Consider the following 23,743-nt stretch of genomic DNA (forward strand, 5'->3'; position numbering starts at 1 on the left):
ACAATGACTTCTTACAAACTCAGCATGGGGTCCCATACTCTGGATAGCACCATCGCTCTTCAAGTCCCCAACTCTCTTAGAGGATTAAATTACTCTGCAGTAGTCAGAGAGTCAGAGCTAACCACTGGCTCTGCCCACAGTCTTCAGCTGCGGCCTCCCCACTCACAGGTGCCTGACAAAACCCCCCAGCACGCAGCAGACACCATCTCCTTTGTTAGTTTCATGACAACTGTGTAAATGGTTGCAGAGGATGTGAAAATGACCACCCAAAGCGCTATCCTGAAAATACATTCTGGACTCTTCTACTTTACAATTAACAAGTTCCCCCATTTGAGCACATCAACTATATTTTACACTAGAAAAAAATTATCTTCTTTTCAAGTTTTGATACCAATAATTTTTAGACTCCTTCCCACCCCCACCTCTATCATCTCATTTTAAAATAACCTGGCACTTTGGGATCTACTCAGGGCAATGCCACCACAAACACTGTGATTTAAAATTAGTCACAGTGAAAGCAAAGCCAGTTACAAGAGAACTAACTTGTCAGCTCTCAAGTCACTGAAAATGGGTTTGCCCATCAATGAGATGAAAATCAGGAACACCTTTGCCCTGGCTGACTACAAAATAGATGAAAAAGTCAATGTTTCGCTTCAAATCCACGTAAAATTAAACAATATTGCATATTGATTAATAAAACAGAAATCCTGATGGAATAAGAGGAAAAGGTAAGGGCTGGTGGTCAAGTGGGGTACTCCTGTTTAACTGATTCATAACTGACTTAATCATTGTCTTATACAGAAAAGCCTGTACAATCAGAGCCCAGTGAGTCATATTCCTTCAGTAACTAGCAGGATGGGAGCTTTTATCTTGCTCTTCAAAATTAGGACCTATTGGGGGGAAATAACACTGGCACCCAGTTTACACTTAGCAGTTCATACTCACTCTACATGAATGTCACTGGTCTTAGGCAAAGCTGTCTGAAGATAAACACGAATGGAAGGTAGTAGGAATTTTATCAGGAAAAAATTAACATGGATTGGGAGAAATAGCTTCAAAAACACAGCAAGGCAGCCACCACTAAGCTGTTAAAAGATACACTCTAAGCTAGATTACCTGGGTTCAGGACCTAACTCTTCTACTCATTAACTTGTTCTGTGACACTAAGCTAGTAACTTAACCTCTTGAAGGATTATGAAGAGTTTATGGATTAATATATAGAAAGTACATGGTAGAGCACATACCTAGTAGACAATAAATGGCAGTTACATAAGAAATATTATGGGACTGGAGAAAGATACAGAGGGTAGGGCACTTGCCGTACACACGGGCAACCTGGATTTGATTCCCAGGCACCCTGTCAGGAGTGATCCCTGAGCACTGCTGGGTATAGCGCACGCACGCGCGCGCGCACACACACACACACACACACACACACACACACCAAACAACAAAAATAATATTACTTGTAAATTTTTTTTTTTTGCTTTTTGGGTCACACCCAGCAATGCACAGGGGTCACTCCTGGCTCATGCACTCAGGAATCACCCCTGGTGGTGCTCAGGGAACCATACGGGATGCTGGGATTTGAACCCGGGTCGGCCGCATGCAAGGCAAACGCCCTACCCACTGTGCTATCACTCCAGTCCCATAAATTGATTTTTTTTAAAAAATCACTAATAAGGGGCTGAAGCGACAGCACAGCAGGAAGGGCATTTGCCTTGCACGCGGCCGACCTGGGTTCGATTCCCAGCATCCCATATGGTCCCCCGAGCACTGCCAGGAATAATTCCTGAGTGCAGAGCCAGGAGTAAGTCCTGAGCATCGCCGGGTGTGACCCAAAAAGAAAAAAAAAAAACAAACACTAATAACTTCATAATTCATGGTCAATGTCTCACTTGGGGCAGGAGTCCTCAGAAGTGCTTAGGGACTCTGGGACCACTCCCGGCAATAGTTAGCCTTGCTGTGCAAGCTCAAGCCAGACAGTGCTGGGAACAACTGGGGCAACACCCGGCAGTGCTCAGATCTTATCCCCAACCAAACTTCAAAGAAGACTATTGTTATGATGTCCCCAAAAATGCGAAGGGTGAAGCCATGTTTGTAGTTAGCTGGGTTACATAAGTGGGCTAGGGCGGGCAGGAGGGGTTGAGGTGGCTGGCTCACTTGCTAACCACACTGAGCAATATTCAGCTGTCACCACCCTTTGGAGTCAAATTCTGCTACAGAAATCCTGTAAAACATCCAGGCTCAAGGGAGGCTGGGGGTAGGGCGCTTGCCTTGCATCCCATATGGTCCCCGAGCACTGCCAGGAATAGTTCCTGAGTGCAGAATCAGGAATAACCCCTGAGCATTGCCGGTTGTGGCCCCAAAAAACAAAAACAAAACAACCAAACAAAAAAGCCGTACCAGGGCTCGTCCCCTTCAATAAGACCCAGTCTGAGAATCAGGAGTTACACATTTTCTTAGGAGTCACCAATTACAGGAAATAGCCAGGAATGGGGTGGTGGTGGGGGGAATAAACAAGGGAAGAAAGCAGAGGTTCAACCTGTACCTGAACTGAGAATAAAGAAGAGTGGTCTCTAGAGTGGCTAACAAAGCTTTGGGGACAAATGTTCTTACCTGCAAGCTTCAAATGCCAGTCCACCACTGAGACCCAAACTACATTCTGAGTCAGACCCACTCTCGGCATGTTTTCCAAAGCCGTTAGTCACACCTGCCAAGGACACACACAGTGAGCCTGAGCGCTGACCCTCTTCCCCACCCTCCACCCCCAGCCCCCAACATCAGCTGCAGCCTGAGGCAGCTGCCCCACCTCGAGAGAGCTCCCTGAGGAAGACTGGGGAGGGCAGCTGCTTCTCCCTTCTGGAAATCGGACCTTGGATGGTAAAGAGAAACTAATAAAGGTTTGAGGGAATACTGTCAGCGCGGGAAATGAGCAGACACTGCATCCTGCTTCCCAATCCTTCTGGTTTCACTTTAAAAACAACACCAGGGCACAGTTCGCGCCACTTACTGTCAATTAACTTCAAAGGGAAACATTATGACTTCCCCGCCCCAGCTGGCTCACAATTCCCCCGGATTTGTTTCTAATTTCAATCCTCAATTATCAGGGAGTCTCCTGTGCCTCTGGGGAGGCCACCCACCTTGGCTCTTGAGATAAACAGTCACACACCCTATCTGTCACACGGCTGGCAGCAGCCTGCACCATTCTTTGGAGATACTGTCAGGGAAGGCTGGGACAGGATAAGGACTTTGTCAACCACACCCTGAGATATCTAGTAGAGCTAGTCAGTGGAGAATGCGGGAAGGACTGTTTAACCAACTAAAGCCATCCACACTTCCTTGGGACGGAGAATCAGAATTCCCAGAGTTCCAGAAGGGACTAACTCTGAGCTAAAGATCCCCTTTCCTCCTTACTCGGACTTCGTAAAGTAAAGCTAGGATCGCCTTACTCATGAAGGACACCTTTAAATATGGATAAGAAAAGGTCTGTCGACAGCAAGGAACATTACAGAAAATCTGGTCATCCTGGATTCATGTTTCTCAGGTGCTGTGGAAGGCTTCAACTCTCCTCTCAACAGCTCCAATTCCTAATTACAATCCAGCCTACAAGTCTGAGTGCTAAGCAAAGAAGGGCTCAATAGTCCAAAACACAGACCCCTGAGCCACAGACCCGGAGGCAAGTCATACCAGTAAGGGCAGGTGTCTGAGACAAAAGAACTGATCTTGACCTGGCTCTGCTGTACTGCAGGTGTCTCACCTGCAAAAGATCAACAGCTAGGCTGGTGGGGAGGAACAGATTCTGGAAGTTTTCCCAGTGAGTGGGCCCTGTCAGATAGAATGTGCCTGAGGTCCTAGCAGCAGGATTTTCTAGCAGCAGGATTTTCCATTCTTAGTGCAGTGTTTTTAGTACTGTTTTGGTGACACCAGATATAACTGAGAGGATGTCACCAACAACTGTCACCAACAATTGTAAGTTCTTTCCATATCTTAGAGTCTAGCAAGGTAGGTACAACTAGCTTTATACTGGAAATATGTTAAGTTAATTGGTGCCCATGAGGGCACAGTTGGTGGAGGATGGAATCTGAAGTTGGGGTCTCCCTAACTCAGGCCTCAAGTAATGGATTCTATTTATCCACTTAATCACCTGAAAGAGGAAAGTTTGGGCCAGACAGGAAAGGGAGGTACTGCTGCAAAGAGTTAGGCAAGACAGAAAAGCAGAGAAAAGCATATGCCAGCCACACAAACAAAAGTCACTACACTGAAGGAAATCAGAAGCAAAAGTCAACAGCTCATTCCCAGAGGGGCATGCCAGTCTTTTGGGAAAGCCAGCCTTCCATACCAAGATTAAATTATTATAATAAAGTGGAGGCCTTGCACATCCCAGCCCATCTCACCCATCTACCCTTGATTCCGTAATGCTCTGCCAAGCCCCTCTCTAAATTATCCCTCTGTCTTCCTCATTCCTACCTGCCTGGGCCCATCGCCTACTCCCCTCCTTCTCTATTCTTTTCTCATTCCCCAAGGCCAGCAAGGGATCATCTCCTCCTACAGCCTTCCCAAATCCTTAAACCCACAACACTGCTGTCACCTGACATACCCACATGCCAAAGACTGACAACACCTCAGGAGGCCTTTTAGTCTCCTCACTGAACTGTGAGCTCTTCTCTAGATGGAACTGAGCATGACTTACTTCAATATGCACCAATGACCAGCTGGTGCTGGACCTATCATAAGGACTTCTAGAGATGGAGCCCCCATGACCTAGCTCAGGGGCCACATCTAGCCCACCACCCCAACTTACACTGTCCCCTCACTGTTCCCAGCCACTGTTCTTCCACCTATGGGAGCTAGAGCCTGACTAGTATTTAGTCTGTCCTTTAATAAAGTTCTTGCCCACAAATGCCCAAATAACAGAATACTTTAATTCCTTCAGATAGTTACTTGAATGTCACTTCCTCAGGTGGCATCCCTTGGTACTGTCTCTACTGCCACCACTACATGCCTTCACCCTTTCTTTGTTGGACACTATTCATAGTTTCTCCTACCAACAACATTTTATTCATTTGTGTTTAGCCTAGCTCCCCCTAAAAGATTCACGGACTTTCCCATCGCCCCCAACCCAGAATAATATATATTATTATATATATCAGATGACATATATTAGATGAATTAAAATGAAGGCAAGTAATCATTTATCATATATAGCTTCATATATAGCTTTTTATCCCTCTCAGATCAAAGAGAACCCATATCTGATCTGACTCATTAGTGATCTTTGGAAATCTTAATGCAACGATGGCTGCCCTAGGGAGGCCATATAGGGTAGTGGCTGGCAGGGGGGGAAGACGCTGGCTGGTAAGCAAAGCAGGAAAGCAGATGAGAAGTAGAAAAAGAAGTCACAGGCAGGATCACCTGTCTCTTCTTCCTGCTTGGGGGACCTCTCCCCTTCACTCTCACTACAGCTCCTGCTCCTTGGCCGCTTCCGGGAGTGACGTTCATCCTCGATGCTGGTGGGAGAGGCAGGTGAGCCCACCTCACTGTGGTCCTCGCCATTCTCCAAGGCTCTGTCTGGACTCCTCTGTAGTTTAACTCCATTCTTGGCCTTCTTGAAGAGGACTGATGTGCGGCGCCCCACACCACTTAATGGGACACCAGAGGGAGTATCAGGGGCCATGAGAGATAGTCTATTGATGCCATTGTCATTAAAGAGACGTTGCAAGGGCTCACTCCCTAATTGCAGGGGTGATTTTTCTGAGAGTTCATCTTCTTCCACCTTTTTGGGCTTTAGAAATCGACATGGAGGTTTGCTATCATTGATGGGTTTCAGAGTGGGGGGATCCGGAGGGGATTCTTGTTCAGATAAGGAAGGTGCAGGCCCAGTGGGTTCGAGGGTTGGTGGGGGAGGTAGTTTGGAGTCATCTGTTAGAGAAAAGGAGAATCTGCTTGAACATTTTAGAAAAAGTCTCTCCCTACAAGCCAGATAAGGACACTACTAATGAAGAACCAAAACCAGGGGCAATTATAATGGTTTACATACACCCTAGTCTCAGGTCTCAGGCAAAAAAAATATAGGACTTAATTTTATCTACACTAGTAGTTTTGCATCCTGACTATGTATGAGAATCAACAAAAAGTGTCTTAAAAATCCAAACTCTGATGGAGCTAGAGCAATAGCACAGCGGGTAGGGCATTTGCCTTGCACGAGACTGATCCGGGTTCAATTCCCAGCATTCCATATGGTCCCCCGAGCACCGCCAGGGGTGACTCCTGAGTGCAGTGCCAGGAGTAATTCCTGTGCATCGCCGGGTGTGACCCAAAAAGGAAAAAAAAAAAATTCTAACTCTGAGAGCTAGGGAGACAGCTCTGAGAACTGAAATGCAAGTCTGAATGCATAAGGGCCCAAGTTTGATTCCCAGCACTGCTAAATACAGCCCTGATGGTCCTCAAGCACCACCAGGCCCGAACAGCACTGAGTCACTGGACCCAAGAACCTGACCATCAGGCCCTGCTAATAGATGCAGAATTAACAGGACTGATCTAAGCACAGATGGGGGCCCCTCCTCTCCCAAGCCTCAACCCTTCCACATTTCATGCTTCTATTCAATGACCTAATTCCAACGGTTTCATCTCAGATCAAATGTAAGAAATCCCTAAAGATCATGTGTGTTTTTTGAAAGGCTTACTAGATAAGTCTGAAGTAATGGTTAACAACCACTGCTCTATACCCAAGAAGTCAAAAGTCACCCACCTCAGTAATTATTAGGTAAATCTGTGCTTCACAGATTGGGTCTACAGATTCTCACTAGACTATTAGTGTGTTTTTATGCCTCTCAAGTCAAAGAAAGACCCAGTGTTTTTCCATTTTTTAATATATTTTGCTTCTTATCATTCAAGTGAAGAAAGTAGATTAAGTAAAAAGAACAGGTTTACAGATGTGAGAAAATGAGATCAAGGAGAAAAAAATTTTAAAAATAAGATCAAGTAATTGTAATTAGTGGTTCCTAACACATCCCAAACAATAACTGTTCACCTGCTACCTTGAAACTTTAAAATATTGAGACTCCTAAGGCAAAGGCCAGATTTCCTCTAGACTGAATTTGGGAGGTGATACCTAGAAATTTTGTTTTGAAACACTCTAAAGTTACTAAAGCCAGTCTATTGGGCATGACCACTACCATAGCCCAGAGAGGGAACAAGTTGACAGACTGACTGACATATAAGGCATCAGGAAGATCGCAGCTGATCCTAATACCTCTAATGTCGAGTACAACCTCTTAACCCTGTTCCCTTTCTCTGCCAAACTAAAATAAAAATCAAAGAGGCCAAAATGGTCTTGGTCCCCAAAACTCTGGAAACAATCTCCAAATTTCATGTTTTTATGGATGACAGGCCCTCTCCAGCAGTAATCTAAGATCCATGGGCAGTTATGAGTGACAATTCTGTACCTAATGAAATGGGGAAGGATGGAAAGTGGCTCCACTTTTAAGAGCCACTGGGCATGAGAATCACTTCCCATTATCTTTCGCAATCTGACCTACCTGCTTGAGATGGGAATCAGCCAGCTGGATTCAAAGCCACAAAGCAGATCAAGAGCCCAGTCCATCTTAATGCCCCACATCATAATCTAACCTGTTTTTGCATAACCTAATTTTACACTATTTTGCACCTGATATTGGCCAGAAAGACTTTTCTCTGCATGACAGAATAAGCTAACATTTAACTTGTGTATGCAATATGGCCAACATCAAATGCAAAATAGTGTAAAATTTCTTTCTTTCATTTTGTTTTAGGGCCACACCTGGCAGTGCTCAGGGGTTACTCCTGACTCTGCACTCAGGAATTACTCCTAGCAGGCTTGGGGGAACATACAGGGTGCCAGGGATTGAACTCTGGTTGGCTGTATGCAAGGCAAATGCCCGACCGGCTGTACTATTGCTCTGGCCCCAGTGTAAAATCTCTTTACTGGTTAGTAAATAGTTGCTGGGGCCCAGCATGTGAAACTCCCTATGCTTGTCAATAGTCCAACAATTAAATAGCCATAAATATGGTCCCTAGGTGCTTACTCCAATACAGCAGCCAATACCTACCTGGTGACTTCTGGTCTCGATATATTGACAGTTAAATATTTTGTATTATCCTCATTAGGTACACATGGAGACATGACCATACAAGGGCTTTAGCTTGCCCATGGAGCAAACTTAAATAGGGTAGGATGTTCCCACTGTGGGATTACAGCTTAATTAACCCTCTTACCCTTATCCTGGCCCAGAACTCTGCCTGCCTCTGACTGGCTCTCACCTCTGTCCCCATCATCTTCTGGCTCCTCCTGTGGGGCCTGCTCCAGCACAGATGCATCCTCCTGGGACCCTTCTGGCAGCTCCCCATTGGACACAGTCTTGTTCAGTGATGATGGCTGGGATGATGGAGGCTGTGCCAGCTTCTGCCGAAGAGCATTGATCTCCCGGCGCAGCAAACGGACACGTCGGGTCCGGGCCCCACTGGACCGCATGGCACTTACCAGGTCCAGTTTCTCCAGCAGCTCCTTCAGCTGCGCTTCTGGGGACAAATGGGCCCGGTTCTCTGGGATGAGGATGTTGTCCACTGCCAGGGAGAAGGGAGGACAGAAGGGGCTGAAGGAATTGCCCAGCCCAGGGCAAGAGGAAGGGGCCAAAATCCTGGCCAAATCCTTCGAATGCAAAAAATATGCTCTCAGAATGCCTGGGTCATTGGCTTCCAGCAGCACCAGTGAAGCCTTAACCCTAGTCTCACCACTGAACTGGAGGGCAGTGGCAGGGACTAGGCCAGAACCCAGGAAACAGCTGAAGGAAGCAGTTCACAGTCACAATTACAGGCTCCGCGGAGCAGGCACAAGGCAGTTGGCAATTCACCAGCCTAAGTGACTGACTGCTGCCATTGAGAAGCAGGGGTAGGCAGAGCTAAGGGTTCAGAGAGACTGTGTTTATTGTTTATCTGGTCCTCTATCTGCACTCTTCTATGTGCCAGACTATACCAGCATGGCACTAACCCTCACCCCACCCTCCACTACCCTACTCCGCATATACCCCCATTCTCCCAGTGCCACAAAGAGGAGGTGCAGAAGACCTCAGTGGGGCTTTGGCTTTTCAAACAGACAGCAAAGCTAGTACTTTATTCCCCATTCCTATGACCCAAGGATTACTAAGTGAATTAAACTTCAACCCTTCAAGCTATTCTAGCCATCAGCAGACAGATACCAGCCTGTGCTTACCCCCAGCCTTAGTCCAGAAATCTATTCTATAGTCCCAACACCCATTCTGATCCCTGGCTCTCAGGGCTCGGTCCCTGCGTGTCCTCTTGGTTCCTCTCCTCCCCTCCCATCCAGGCATCTCACCATCTTCCCAGGAGAAGCGATAAAAGTCCTCCGATTTGGGTGACTCAGGTAAGTGGGTGCCCCTCTCGAGATCATAGCCAATGTTTTCTGCCTGCCGCCGGGCGTGCCGCAGGATGGCCCCTCCCAGGTCCCGCAGGCGGACAGCTGCTCGGTGGAAAATTGTGTCTTTAGCATTATACTTCATGCAGTTGGTAACTATAAGGTTAAAGTCCTCCTCAAACTCCTCCAAGGTGCGATACAGGTGGGACTCCAGCTTCCGCCTCATAGTAGAAAAATCCATTGGCTTGGATATGAATTCCAGGTAATCTGGAACCTAAACATATAAAACCTGTACAATTACAACAACCATTTACTAGACAAACAGGCACACCCCGCACCAGTACTCTTGCCTCCCTGTGTTCTGGTTTGGCGTGACAGGCTAACTCAGGGCCACAGGGCCCTGGCCCATCCTGGCGTGTCTTGTCAAACTCCCCCAGGTTTTATACATCCTATGACAAAAGCCTCTGCTGGTCAGCCCAGACCCTATTTCTGTTCAAAAGGGGCTCATGATTCAGGAAGTCAGGGGAAGAAGGGACTTACCTCACTCAGGTTGACAGGTTCAGCAAAGATGTGTGCAGGATCCTTCTCCTGCAGCAAGTCTAGTGTTGTCCTCAGCAAAACATTGAAAGGCATCAATTCCAACTCCATAGCAGCTTGCTGGACCTTAACCTATGAGGAATTAGTGGAAGACTTCAGGACACCCCTGACCCCCAACACATTCTCATTCTTTCTTTCTCTCTCTTCTCCCTCTCTCCTCTCTCTCTCTCTCTCTCTCTACACACACACACACACACACACACACACACACACACACACACACACACACACACACACATATGTTGGGATCAAGCCCAGGTTGGCCGTATGCAAGGCAAGTGCCCTCCCTGCTGTACTATCTCTCTAGCCTCTACCTTCATTTTTCAATTGAGCAAGAATTTCAACCCAGGTAGTCTTCAACTCAGATAGTCTAAGATGCAGCTCATACTCCTAACTCCTATGCAGTGCTACCTCTATTACTCATGTTCAGAGACTAATATCTTCATATACAGAGCTAAGAAAATTTAAATGATTCAAGATTCTAAGTGTTTAAGGGTCACGTGAGATTCCTGAGGAGCTTCCAGGCCAGCTTTGCAGAATGGACCGAGCTTTTCAATATACTCAAGGCCAGCATTCCCTGAGATTTCTTTAATCAGAGATTCTAGAGATTGGCCCAGACACAGAATATTGAGCTTATGTTTAATGCAACCAGAAGCTGAACCCCAAAAGAAGACAGCAGAACTACAATCAATGCAGCCCTGGAGTCCACTGTACTGGCCAGGAAGGGAAGAAAGCTATGCCCTGGCAGGGGCTCTCAAGTCTCTATACTGACTTGAGAGTGCTACACTGACACTTCAAGAAGAAAGAGACTGTGCTGGCTAAGACACCTCCTTACCTGCTCCCGCTTGAGTTTCTCTCTCTTCCGAATCAGTTCAATCAGCAGCCTTGCCCGTTCCAAGTCATGCCGCAGCTTCTGCCAGTATTTTAGCTCTTCCTTCACTGCACTTGTCTTCTCATCCTGCTCTCGCTGCAGGAGGAAATGAAAAGGAAGAAGGAACTGAGTGAGAGCCTCCTTCTTGCCCAAAGTCCTCTCCCTAATCAAGCTTCACAAGACCTTAGCAGGTAAGGGGCCCGGGCCCCTTCCTTGAGTCACATCCCCAAGAGCCCTGCAGCTGCCATCCACCACCCCATGCCTTCCTCCTCCAGTGCGTCCCAGCCTTTATAATAACCAGTGCTGGAGTGAGAATTTGGATTGCTTCCCCCTGCTCCGAGGGACACAAGAGAACAGCTATGCACCTCAAGGCTGAAAAGAATATACACTTCATGGGTAGAAAGAATTTCACCCTAGGCTTCAATTTGGCTAGAAAACAAAGTGAAGTTCTTACAATAATCCTGTACTAACTTCCACAAAAATAGTTTGAAACAACATCACCACTACCACCATGATGCCTGCCCATGAAAAAGTTACAGCTTAGCTGGGGGAAGAAAAGGCCAAGTGTGGAGCTGGAGAGATAAAACAGGGGGTAAGGCACATCATCAACCCTGTTTTGACTCCTGGCACCACATATGATCCCCAGGCACTGCCCCCTTACCATAGTTGGGTGAAAGTCAGGAGTAAGCCCTGAGCACATGGGTGTGATCTTTTTTTAAAAAGCCGAATAGTTAATAAATAAGACACAACAGCATAAGGACAACAAACACAGATCATATAAGATGTTGAAAGGATAAAAATTACAGAGAATATGAGTGGGTTACTGTTAGGTCAAGGAAGTCTTCCTGGGGAAAGCAATCTTACTGGAGTTTCATGTGAAGTACAGGAAAGAAGGTGGTCTTTGAAACCAAAGGGACTAGAGGGCACAAGAACATAGGCAGAATCAGTGACTCTTTGCTCAGTAAAAAACATAGGCTGGCCAGAGCAGAGGAGCTGGAGAACCATAGCCAAGGAATGCTCAGGGATTATCTGGTAATGTCTCCAATGCCAAGCAAAAGAACTTGGACACTGCTTGGAAATGGGGAATATACTCTGAAAAAGTCACAGGATGGAAAATGGCATGTGAGTAAGACAAAGCCGGTAACAGAGAAAAGAGAGAATTAGAGGTTGGAGACTACTTAGAAAGCTATTGCTGAAATTAATGAGGCATGGATGGGTGAGCAAGATAGCTGTAGAATGGAGACAAAGGGCCATACACTGATAAATCCCCCAAATAGCTTAGCGGCCGATTAACTGTGGCTCATTATGGAGGAAGAGTCAAAAACAACTCCAAGGGCTGTGGATATGGCTCAGCAGTGGAGTGCCTGCTTTGCATGCGTGAGTGCCTGGGCTCAGTGCCTGGCGCAAATAAAAATAAAAAAGAAGTAATTCCAAGGTGTGCTATACTTGATTCACACAGGAAGATCATCAATTTATTTTACAATAAATTGAAATAAATAAATAAACCTGCAATATTAAAAATAATTATAATTATCATGGACACCCACAGTCCCTCTGCCCAAAAGCAAAGGAATGAAGAAGACGAGAAACCTGGAGCTTCTGCTACACCATTCTTTAAAGCTACAAGAGGGAACAGCACTTCAGCAACGGGCACTCTGCCCTGCAAATGTTCCCACTAAGAAGTCAAAGTGGTAGGATCAGCATAGGTTACAGTCAGCAGAGTGGACAAAATAGGAAGCGGTGTCACTTCGAGGCTCTCAGAAATGGTTATTTGTAGTGTCAAATATAGCCCCAAAGTAATAAATGTGAGACTCTGAAGACTTGCAGCACAGGGATGAGGTGACTGATGTTCCGAGGGACATGTCGGGGAGCGGATGAACCATTTCAAGGTGGACTGGATATAGACCTGCAGTTCAGGACTCAAGTTACAAAAGCCAAAGTGAAATCAGACAAAATGCAGACAGAGGGCACCATGGTGACATAAAGGTTTGCCTCATCTCTAGAGCAGCAGCATGGGAATGTTTAAAGGGAGAAGAAGTGGAACAAGTGAAGAGGCAGAAAGAACTCAAGCTTTTATTGTTTTTTATTATTATTATTATTTTTGTATTTCATGGAGGGTCTAGGTTCTCTCTGACTCTTAGACAAAGGTAGAGAGCCCTGAAGTCTCCTTTTATTGCCATTCTAATAATTCATAGGGCTCAATACAGTAAAGTCATTAAAAAAAATTACGGGAAGATCATGCAAAGTTCTACTGTATACAGGAAAACAATGTAGGATCTGCATACTGACAACAAACAGGCTTAGTACCTAAGATCTGCATACTGACAACAAACAGGCTTAAGCAGAAACAGATCTGTGAGAAAATGAAGATTGACAATTTTGTTATAATTTAGGAAATTATTTACTAAGGCAGCCAAAAGAATATGTTCAGCATCATCCAAACCACTGGGCTCATCATGGTAAGAACTCAAGTTTTTTAAAAGACTCTTAGGAGGCTTCCACTATCTTAGAAAACACTAACATGTGGCAACTCCAATTGCTAATGGCTGAAGGCCACCACAATTGGTCAGACTATGCATTCAAATTTACAGAGTACATATGTGTACTTACCATGAAATACATTTTGGTAGATGGCAAAGTAGTGAGTGAAGTGCATTTTCTCCCCTCAATCATACAACATGGCTGCCCTGACCCTTACTTGGGAGCACAGCTAGAGGATTTTTCCTTATAAATAGAAAGTTGGACTTGTTCTCCATTCTCCCCTCAAACTTGCCCAAAGTTTTGCCTCTCCCACCCCAAAAGGGCTACCAGCTGATCTGAAGATCATTACAGGGTGAATTCTTTCCTGAGATAGGCTACTTAGTGTGAGCTCTATTTGATACCAATAGTTATACACAAAGGCTCCCAGGATGGCTCAGGGAGGTGCAGCCCAAGTACCACTCTCCACTCCTCTCCACTGGCCTGGTCTGTCTGGTTCTTAGCCAGCAGGCCTTCACTTACCTGCTCCGCGTTTCTTTGGGACTGAAGGTGAGAATGTAGGCGCCGGATGAGGGGAACACCATTCCGGGCCTGACGCTTTAACAGCCAATAGTTGTGAAGCCGCTGCATGAACTGGTTTTTCCTCTGAAAGGAGAGACCACTACAGATCTTGTTCAACCTTGAGTGGAGGCACAGGGAAGTGGAAAAAGGGTCAGTGGGCAACCCAGATAGCCCATGCAGCCTATCCAGACCCTGGTTCATTTCTGAACCTTCTTCCAGAGAAAGACAGAATAAAGTGGCCAAATGCCTCACCTCAGAGAAAGACTGGAAGAGGCCAGCAAAGTTAAGCCGCTCAGATTCAGCATCAGATATTTCTTTTCACTTGACTCTCCACCCTGTCTGGCAGTCCTGATCCTCCAAAAGAACCCTCTCCTAGGAACCCTGTTTCCTGTGATAATGGAATCCTGTGAAATAGACCTTTTATCCCAACAAAACCCAAGGTTCTCTTGATAAAGGCAGCAAAAGGGAGCATGAACTCAAGTAAGCTCTGGGCAATGTAATCACTATTTCCTGCCCCCACGGTAACTGAGGGTTCCACCAGACCAAGGAGGAGGCCACAGCTAAGACTGAAGACAAACAATAGGAATGCAGGAGGCTACTGCTTCTAAGGCCCAGCTTCTAAGGCCCAACGTAATCCCTGAAGTCAACTGACTTCTGATGTTTTATTTAAAATCACACTAGCATAAAAACGTCTAATTTTGAACCAAATGGGGAAAAAAAAATCTAAAGGCAAAAGAAGATGGAGACAAAAAACTCAGCTAGCTAAACTACGCAAAAAGACAAGTCTTAAGGGCAGGACATAAGCCAGTAACATGCTGGGATAAAGAAAAGGAGGGAGGAAAAGAATTAATGAGCATACAAATCTCTACTTAATGCTCACACTGCAAAGTGGGTAGCATTCCCAAGTTACAAAAGAAGGAAAGGTAGTTTAGGCATGGAAGTGTAAAACCTGTATCACTAACATAGTAAGTTGCTGGAGCTATGTGGGATCTCAATCTACCGTATCTCTGCTAGACCATGATGTATTGGATAAGTTATCCAAGGCTAATAAACAAGCTTTGGGGCTTCTGTAGGGTTTCCTCTATGTTTTCTCTTCATCTCACTCCACTGAAAGGAAGATAAGCATGACTGAATAAGGCCTAGCCTAGTAAGAGTAGGTATGTTGAGCTGAACATTGGTCACCTAGGCTTGATCCTTCCCACAGTCAGACATTCCTCCCCCAAAGCCAAGCTTACAAAATCAAGGCCTAGGCCTTGCCCACAAAGGACAGATCCCCCCACCAATATCCATGCCAAGCACACCTGCCCAGATACAGGCAGCCCCCACCCTCTACCTCTTAACCATGAAGGGTCCCAAGAGCATTTATGCAAGTAGGGAAAAGAATAATAATAATAAGAGTAATAATAATAAAATAGCAGAGCAGCAGTAGCCACCATTTATTGAGCACTTACTACTTACCAGGCACTGTGCTAAGTGCTTTACTGATCTCTCACAAAACCTTACTGTTCATATGGGTAGATTCACTTACAAATAAATAAGACTTAAAGAAATTCAGTGACTAATTTATATTGTACTTATTGATACAAGACAAAGAAATTAAGTAAAAATATTAGTAGTATTTACTACTAATAATGGGGGACTGCTTGGATTTCAGTCAGCATGCTTTGTTGGCCCCTACAAGGGACATCTAAGAGGAGACAAAACAACCAGAAAGTCTAATTTCCAGGCATGAGCACCTTAAAGATGAGGATTAAATATGGACCATTCACATAAGGTAAATAGAGAGCCTAGAATATCTGTGACTAGAAGACACATTTCCAGGTGACTGGAGTCTAATGTGGATTATGGTTTGCACTGAGTCTTTGCCTCATGAGCTTGTCTGCTTTTCTTTCCACTCTTGACAGTCTAGCTGCCCACTGCCCTCACAAAAGTTATTCCCATACTATTCTCCAGTTCTCATCAAGAGTGACACATAGCAAGAAGAGCATCATGAATCCCAGCAGTGGTCTAGGGTCAATAGCTCTACACCCAGTTCCAGCCCTTAGAAAAGGACCTAGCATATAGTAAGTGCTCAATAAACATCTTGCTGAATGAATAAAGGAGTGAAAAACTTTACCTCCCGTGGCGGCGGTTTCTTCATCTGGGGGTGTGGGAGAAGGTGCAAGGACTACATTAGATGAAGAATCTCCAAGATTTAATCCTATTCTAATGAATTTTTACATGAATACCACCCTTGAGGCGAACCTCTGATGGGAAATCTTCCCTGTCTCCTTTTCTGCCAAGCTCATTCCTTCAGCACCTCCAGCCAACTCACTGATGGTTTAAAACGGAACAATAATTTCTCTATACACTCAGTGAGAGCCAAGATGGCTGAAAAGCTAAACTGAGTGAACCTTTATTCCCTAAATATAAATTTGTTAAAAGAAAGAATAGCATGTACTCCACCAACCACCAACCCCGCAAGTCCCCCTCATTTCCAAGACAGAGCTTTCTAGACAGCAGTTACCTATAATGACTTCTTGAAACTGTTCTCAATTGAAAGAACCATATCCTTAGGGGTTTTTGGAAATGTGTAGGGAGCATTTTATGCTGTCACAAAGACCATGAAGGTTAAAAATCAAGAACATGGGACAGAGTAACAAAGAATTATCCTCTCCTGTGACCTTGTTTTATTTGTTTGCTTGTTTGGGGGCCACATCCAGTGATGCTCAGAGGCTATTCCTGGTTGTGCACTCAGAGATTACTCCTGAAAATGCTCAGGGGACCTTATTGGATTGAACCCTGGGCCTGCCACTTGCAAGGCCTTACCCACTGTACTATCACTCTGGCCCACCTATGACCTTGTTGTTTTTTTTTTTTTAAAAAAAAAAACTGCCCTAGACATCCTGTTAACCTGAGTTTCTGAGAAATTTAAGTGTTTATCTCACTTTGAACAAAGGAAATTACACTGCTCTGAGGGCACAATCAAAACCACAAATAGCACTAGGCAAGCCCAGGGTCAAGTCCAAAATAAGTCTACACTGGAGGGCACAAAAGAGAGCAGATGTTTACCAACCATGCCTAGAAAAGGAGACCAGCCCAGGAAACCACACAAACTACGAGGTGTCTTCCTGGTCAGGCTCACCTGTAAGAGGGTATCTGTGGGATAGTGACCATGGGGATAGTGGTGGACATATCTCGGCTCACTTCCTCTGGTTCCTTCTTGATCTTCTGCTTCAAAGTCATCTTGTTCTTCTTGGACGTCCCCTTGGGGGGTCCACCTGCCCCACCTTGGTTTTCATCTTCCTCTTCTACATCTTCCTTCTCTTCCTCTTTCCCACAGCCTTCCTTCAGCCCTTCCTCATCTCTGGTCTCACTCAGGCTTCCAGGGAATTTGTTCTTTCTCCTAGCAACGGTAGTACCTGGAGGTGAATGGGCTTCACAGTATGCAGTCTTGCGCACTGTGAAGATGGTGCCATTGAGGCTGGTCTCCCGCATGGGCTCAATCTTCATGAAGAGGCCAGCCCGTTGTGCACATGTCACATGGAAGGCCGTATAGCAGTTTACCTTATGGCACTGGATAGCTGCACCCAGCCCCTTCTGCTTGCAGATATAGCAGGTTAGTTTCCAGCGAGCAGGCGGGATGTTATCAATACCTTCAATGGGCTCCAGAAAGACAGTGTTGGCGAAACAAACTTCAGGAATCCAGATGGCACACACAACGTGGGCCCAGTGCCCATCACTGGTCTGCTTGAAAGCACCACCTTTATTGGGGCAGAGGACACAATCCACGGGCCGGGAGGGACTCTGTAGGCAGCATCGACAGAGCCACTGACCCTCAGGGATGTAGGGGACACCATAGCACTCCTGGTGCACAGCCAGATTGCAGATATCACAGAAGAGAATGACGTTGCTGTTGTGGCACTCATCGTCCAGACACACGCAACAGAAGGCATCTTCATCAATGAGTGACTGCTGGGCCCCACTGCTACGACTCTCCAAGTATGACTCCTTCTCAAGCCGATCCACTAGCAGCTCAAAGGCATCTGCTGACACTACACTGTGGCCATCTAGTCGCCGTTTCTCATTCACCATGTCCAGCCAGGCAAGGTCTTCCTCATCCATGTCATATTCTACCTCTGCATCTAGGTCTTCAGGTGGCTTCTCGATGTAGCGGTAGTAGGCTGCAGGTAGTGGGGGTGCTTCTGGCTGGCTGCCTGAGTCCACCAGGCGGAAGCTGGGCTGAGGGAGATGGAAAGAAGGGCCTGATGCATGTTTGGAGCAAGACTCCTTTTTCTTCCCCTTGGATGAGGTTTTTTTTGACTTGCCAGGGAACTGAGGCTGCTCACTGTTCTCTTTGTTGCTATTGCATTCGGTGATATCCTGTGCAGTCAGCTCATCCTCTGTGATGATTTTGAGTGGGTCATAGATGCTGATGCGATGCAGACGACCATCAATGTCCACCTCAACAATCCGCTGGGCCTGGGCATACGTCAGGGTTTCCCGGGTGGGTGAGCACTTGAGACTATAGGGGGATGGGGATCGCCGGCCCTCGGCATTTTGCCGTGACTTCTGACGTGGCTTCCTCATGGCACCTAGGAATCAAGGAAAATGACCTGAGGAGAGAAGACCAGGAGACCAATAAGCTAGATGTTCAAGTACGCATGCATCACTCATTTATCTATCTCATCAAGAGGACTGGCTTCTCTCTGAAAATCTTGAACTCAGCTACACATGATTGCTCCTTCACCTCTTTTAAGTCTTTCTACAAATACTGCATGTCAGTGAGACCTTTTGACCATTCTAACATTGCAAATCCTTTTTCCCCAACAGCAGTGTTTCTATTCTACCCCCTTTTTTAAAAAACAAAATCCAAATAAGAGTCACTCTCAGCAAGCTCAGCCTGATGATGCAGGTTTGATGGCTTGGTGCTTGGGCCCAGTGGCTCATAAGGGCCATCAGAACCTCAGCTGGTAGTACCTGGAAACATGTTTTACCTGGATGGAAGATAAGGGACTGTGCATGCCACACATGGTTCTAGCATATTAGCCATCTCCCTGGCACCTTGCTTCATTTTTCACTATTGTATTCACCATCTTTTTTGTATATATATAATATGCCTAGTTTATCAAATACAGTCATAAGTAACTTAATGAAAGGGATACGTCTTGTTAGATGATTTTGGGCTAACTTAACTGTAAAGAACTTTGTAAATTTACAAGTCGTGACAAATTAAACATATAGTTAAATCAAACTTAAGAAAACATAAAATAGAGGGGCCAGAGAGATAGAAGAGCAGGCAGGGTGGTTACCTTGCACACGCCAACCCAGGTTTATTCCCAGGCATCTCATACGGTCCCCCAACCCCCACCAGGAGTGATCTCTAACTGCAGAGCCAGGCATAAGCCATGAGCATAGCTGGGTGTGGCCCAAAGACCAAAAACAAAACAAAAAGGAGAAAATAGAAAACACACAGTAAATATGATATGAAGCTTCAGATGTCATAAAAGGCTATGTGAAGAATTTGCAACAGTCAGGACATCTCTAGGCAATAGAGATTTGGGGAACACCATGGCATATGCAGCCTTTCACTGATCAGAACATCATAATGCTGTACATGAGGTGTACTGTTTTCTCCCACTGGAATGTAAGCTCTATGAAGGGAAGGAATTTTTCTCTTTTTCCCTGCTATAACATGGAATGGAGCCTGGCATCAAAGGGCCCACGAAGTATTAGTAGAATAAAAGAACTCAAACTAGCAAGATTCTCACTGCCAACATGCTCTGTTTAACTTAAGTGGCAAATATATGAACAGATCATTATAATGCAACATAGGGGAGAAATCTAATGTTTTCATGGTTTAGAGAGATATTTAACTATAAAAAAGGAAGGGTGGTAACAGCTTCAGAAATGAGCAGCCATTTACTTTCACATTCTGTTCATGTAGCTCAATGGCAAGAATGCCTGCCTTACACACGTTAAGCCTTGGGTTTAATTCCCGCACCGCTAAAAAAAAAAAAAAAAAAAAATCAAGTTCTGTTTATTAGCAGTGTCCCCCATCAGGGATTTGGGGAAAAAAAATCACAGAAAAAAAAAAAAGCCCTACCCCCTAACCATGGCCAACAATAAAACATATATCACATGACAAAGCACAGCACGCAGAGTGCACTGGCTCACACTTTCTAAGTAGAAAACCTGGAAGATCTGGAAGAGGCCCAAGTGGCACTGAAGTGGCCTATCTAGACTACCTAGAACACTCATGGGCAAAAGGCCAGGGTGACTTGTGGCATTATTCTAGGAAAACTCATTTGGGGAATTGGGCACACACCTGACAGTATTCAGGGCTTACTTCTGGCTCTGCGCTCAGGAATATGTTTGGGAGACCATATGGGGTGTTGGCAATCAAACGTGGGTTGGCAGCAAGCAAGGCATGGTCTTATCCACTATTGCTCAGGTCCTGGAGATAAACTCTTAATGTATTATTCTATTACCCAAAAGTCTCCCAAAATACATCCAGACCAGAGGTTCCCATGTTTATTTAGTCTATTACTTCCTTAAAAAAAAGAAAAGAAAAACCACTCAGTATTCCCCCGGAAATCTACCTTTTTTTTTTTTTTGGGGTCACACCTGGCGATGCACAGGGGTTACTCCTGGCTCTGTACTCAGGAACTACTCCTGGCAGTGCTCAGGGTACCATATGGGATGCTGGGATTTGAACCCGGGTCGGCTGCATGCAAGGCAAACGCCCTACCCGCTATGCGGAAATCTACCTTCTTTAAGTGGATAACACTCTCCTAACTACACCCGAAGAACATTCTAGGGCCTCCCTCCTACCACCATGGGGTGGAATCACCCATTTGGAGGAAACACTGCTCCAGTTTATTCTTTTTTTAAAAAAAAAAGTTTATTAATTGAACCCCAGTGAGATAGTTACAAAGTTGTTCCTGATTGGATTTTAGTCATAAAATGTTCCAATACCGGACCCTTCACCATTATATTTCCCACTATCAATGTCCTCAGTTTCTCTCTTCCCCCCTCCCCTGTCCCATCCCCACCTGCCTCATTAGCGGGTACTTTTCTCCTCTCTCCTCTCTCTCTCCTCCTCCCTCCCCCCCTCCCTCTCCCTCTCCTTCCCTTTCTCTCTCTCCTTCCTTTTGGGCCTTAAGGTTTGCAAAACAAATACTGAACAGTATTTGGGTATATCCCTTTACCTACTTTCAATAATACAATTTCCATGTATTATTGCCATATTGTTTCCTTCTCTATCCTAACTGCCCTTCACCTCCCCCACCACTATCCCCACAAGCTCTAGTCTATTCTTACAGAGCAAAGACAAAAGACCCTAAAGTTTTCCACCTTATTCTCTGGGCTGAGGCAATTGTGACAAGCGCTTCAGAAATCAGGGTAGGCAGTACTGAGGCCATCACAACACCCAGGACAGATCTCTGGGAATAGGCTTACCACAGCATAAACAGGGAAAAGATTTAAAAAGAAAACTTGCGTTTTGTAGCTGTAGGTTCTACCATTTTCCTCTATAAAGTGGAGATGGTGACAACCTGGTATACCTTCCAAACCTGTCTAAATCCTTTCACTTTTTACGTTTTTCAGATTTTCCAGATGAAAAAAACCAGAAACTTAGAAAGAACTCAAAGCTAGAAAGCAGTAAGACTACAGTTCCAACACAGGGCTGTGGCGCTGGGCTCTTCTGGCTGGAAGATAAGAAGGGCACAGACACACCCTGGTCTGGTTTCAAGAGGTTGGGGCGCAAATGAATTCCAGTGAGTCTTAGCCCTGTGGAGACCCTGAAAAGTCGCTTCAGCACTGAATAGCTCCATGTTTCAGTGAAAGAGCCGACCTCTGGGGCCTTGCTATTTGTTTTTGTTTCTTTGCTGAGGGGTGGGGGTGGGGGCGAAACACAGGGTGCTTGGGCCTTTAATCCTGGCTCTGCTCGGAGGGATCCCTCGGGGCAATGCTAAAAGGAACACAGGAAAGAGATCAAACCCAGGACTTAATGCTCAAGGCAACGTCCAGATTAAAAAAAAAAAAAAAAAAAAACCTTCCAATCCCACAGTGTGACTGAATCCAACACCGAGCCAGGCAGGCGCACGCCCTCATTCGGAACCAAAGAGCCTTTCTGTCCAGGTTCCAGGTGCTCTAGCCTGACCTATGTCAACTAGGCGCAGGGCGGCGGGCGGCCCCTCGGTACCCGGGGCGTCAGTACCCCATCTTCTCAGGCGCCCGAAGACCCTACGAAGGTGCAAAATAATCTACCTAGTGACTGACTTCTAGTGGATCGGCAGCGTGCGCCCCCTCCTTTGTTCAGGACGCCCCCAACAGTTCTGCCCTCGGCACCTTCTGTCCCCCTCAACCTTCCCGGCTTGCTCTTTCCAGCCTGTGGAAATTTCTGCGCCCCCGCCCCGCCCCCACCTCAGACCGCGGCGCTCCAACGCTGCGGGGCGCCGCTGACTCGGCAGCGCGGCGACTGAGGAAAAAGAAACCAGTTTCGCCCACAAGGAGCTTACACTCTAAAATTTTGGCGGGAGATTCCCACCCCATACAGTCTTCCCCCACACTCGCTCCTCCGAACGTCCCCGACACTCCCCGGAGAGCTTCTCCGCACCCTCGAACCCCTCCCCGCTCGCCCACCCGATTCGGGTCTCCAGAAGAACGAGGAGATTCTGCGATTAGACTGTTTCCGCCCAGCACCAGGCGGCAAGGTGGGGGGGGGGTTCCAACCAAGGCGCCGGCCCCTTTAAAGGGGCACCGCTTCTAGAAGCCGCTTGACCCCCGGGAGGAGAAAGGAGGGAAACAGCATCTTCTTCCAGAGGGGAGGAGACGAGCGCCACAGAGACAGACAGACGCGGAGTCCGACCCTCAGACAGAGAAAGCGAGCGCCAGCGAACGAGCGGGGAAGAGAACCGAGCTTCCATTGGCTGACGCTCCTGCCCGTCAGGAGGACAGGGTGGCCATAGGGCGCCCAGGGGGCGGTGCTCTCCACTGGCCCGACCAATAGGAGGGCGAGGAGGGGGCGGGGCTCAGCAGCTCAGCTTCCAGGACTGGGGGGGGAGACAAGATGGCGGCTGCGGGAGGGGGTCCTCGCTTTCCAGCTCCCCCCTCATCCACCTTCTCCTTCCCGCCGCCGCCCTCGCTCCGGCAGGGAGCTCCCGCGCCGCCCCCGCCCTGCTCGGGGAGCTTCTTCCCTTCCATCCCCACCCTGCCCCCGCGCAGCCCCTGGCCCCCCGTAGGCCCCGCTGCCCCCGCCCCCGACCGGCCCGGCCCCACTGCCACCCCCCATTACCTCAGCCGCCGGCCCGGCCCCACGGTTCGGGGCCCCTGGGCGCGGGCCGGCCGTCGAGCAGGTCGCGGCGGCCCGGGGGACAGATCGCGGCCCCCGCTGCACCCCCTCCCGGCCCGCGCTGGGGCCCCGGCCCGGGCACCGCCGCCGCTCCCGGGGGAGGAGGGGGAATGGAGCCGCCGCCGTCGCCGCCGCCGCCGCCGCTGCCGCCACGGAGCCCGGCCGAGGGGAGGGAGGGATCAGCCCCCAGGCAGGATCCGCCCCTCCGGCCTCCCCCCCGCCACCTCCACCCCTTCCCTCGCTCCCTCCCCGGCTCCGCGGGCTCTCCCGCTGAACGGGAGCGAGAGCGCGAAAAAGGGGGGACGCGGGGAAAAAGAAAAAAAAAATCCCCCCGCCCGTGCCCGGCGCGGTGGCGGTGGCGGCGGCGGCCGGGGCGGCGCGGAGAGGAGCGCGGAGCAGCCGCCGCCGCCACGGGGCACCGTCCCCGGCTCGGCCTCACGGTGGCGGTGCGGACGCGGCAGGGGCGCCCGCCGAGCAGGGACGGGGCTGC

The 23,743-nt window shown here is 47.4% G+C and overlaps 1 protein-coding gene across 1 annotated transcript in view; it reads right to left on the reverse strand.

Annotated features, from left to right (window-relative positions):
* Positions 1-23,456, reverse strand: part of BRPF3 (bromodomain and PHD finger containing 3) — a 36,903-nt gene extending 13,447 nt beyond the window's left edge. The window contains exons 1-9 of the mRNA XM_055126807.1: positions 23,197-23,456; positions 17,044-18,514; positions 13,881-14,037; positions 10,845-10,976; positions 9,953-10,081; positions 9,374-9,686; positions 8,302-8,604; positions 5,416-5,922; positions 2,620-2,713 (exon numbers count right to left, since the gene is read on the reverse strand). Of these exons, the coding sequence (XP_054982782.1) occupies positions 2,620-2,713; positions 5,416-5,922; positions 8,302-8,604; positions 9,374-9,686; positions 9,953-10,081; positions 10,845-10,976; positions 13,881-14,037; positions 17,044-18,488 (3,080 nt within the window). The 5' untranslated portion in view covers positions 18,489-18,514; positions 23,197-23,456. The remainder of the gene's footprint in view (positions 1-2,619; positions 2,714-5,415; positions 5,923-8,301; positions 8,605-9,373; positions 9,687-9,952; positions 10,082-10,844; positions 10,977-13,880; positions 14,038-17,043; positions 18,515-23,196) is intronic.
* Positions 23,457-23,743: the final 287 nt, after the last annotated feature.

The sequence above is a fragment of the Sorex araneus genome, chromosome 2 (genome assembly GCF_027595985.1).
Source record: "Sorex araneus isolate mSorAra2 chromosome 2, mSorAra2.pri, whole genome shotgun sequence".
In the NCBI taxonomy this organism is placed as follows: domain Eukaryota; kingdom Metazoa; phylum Chordata; class Mammalia; order Eulipotyphla; family Soricidae; genus Sorex; species Sorex araneus.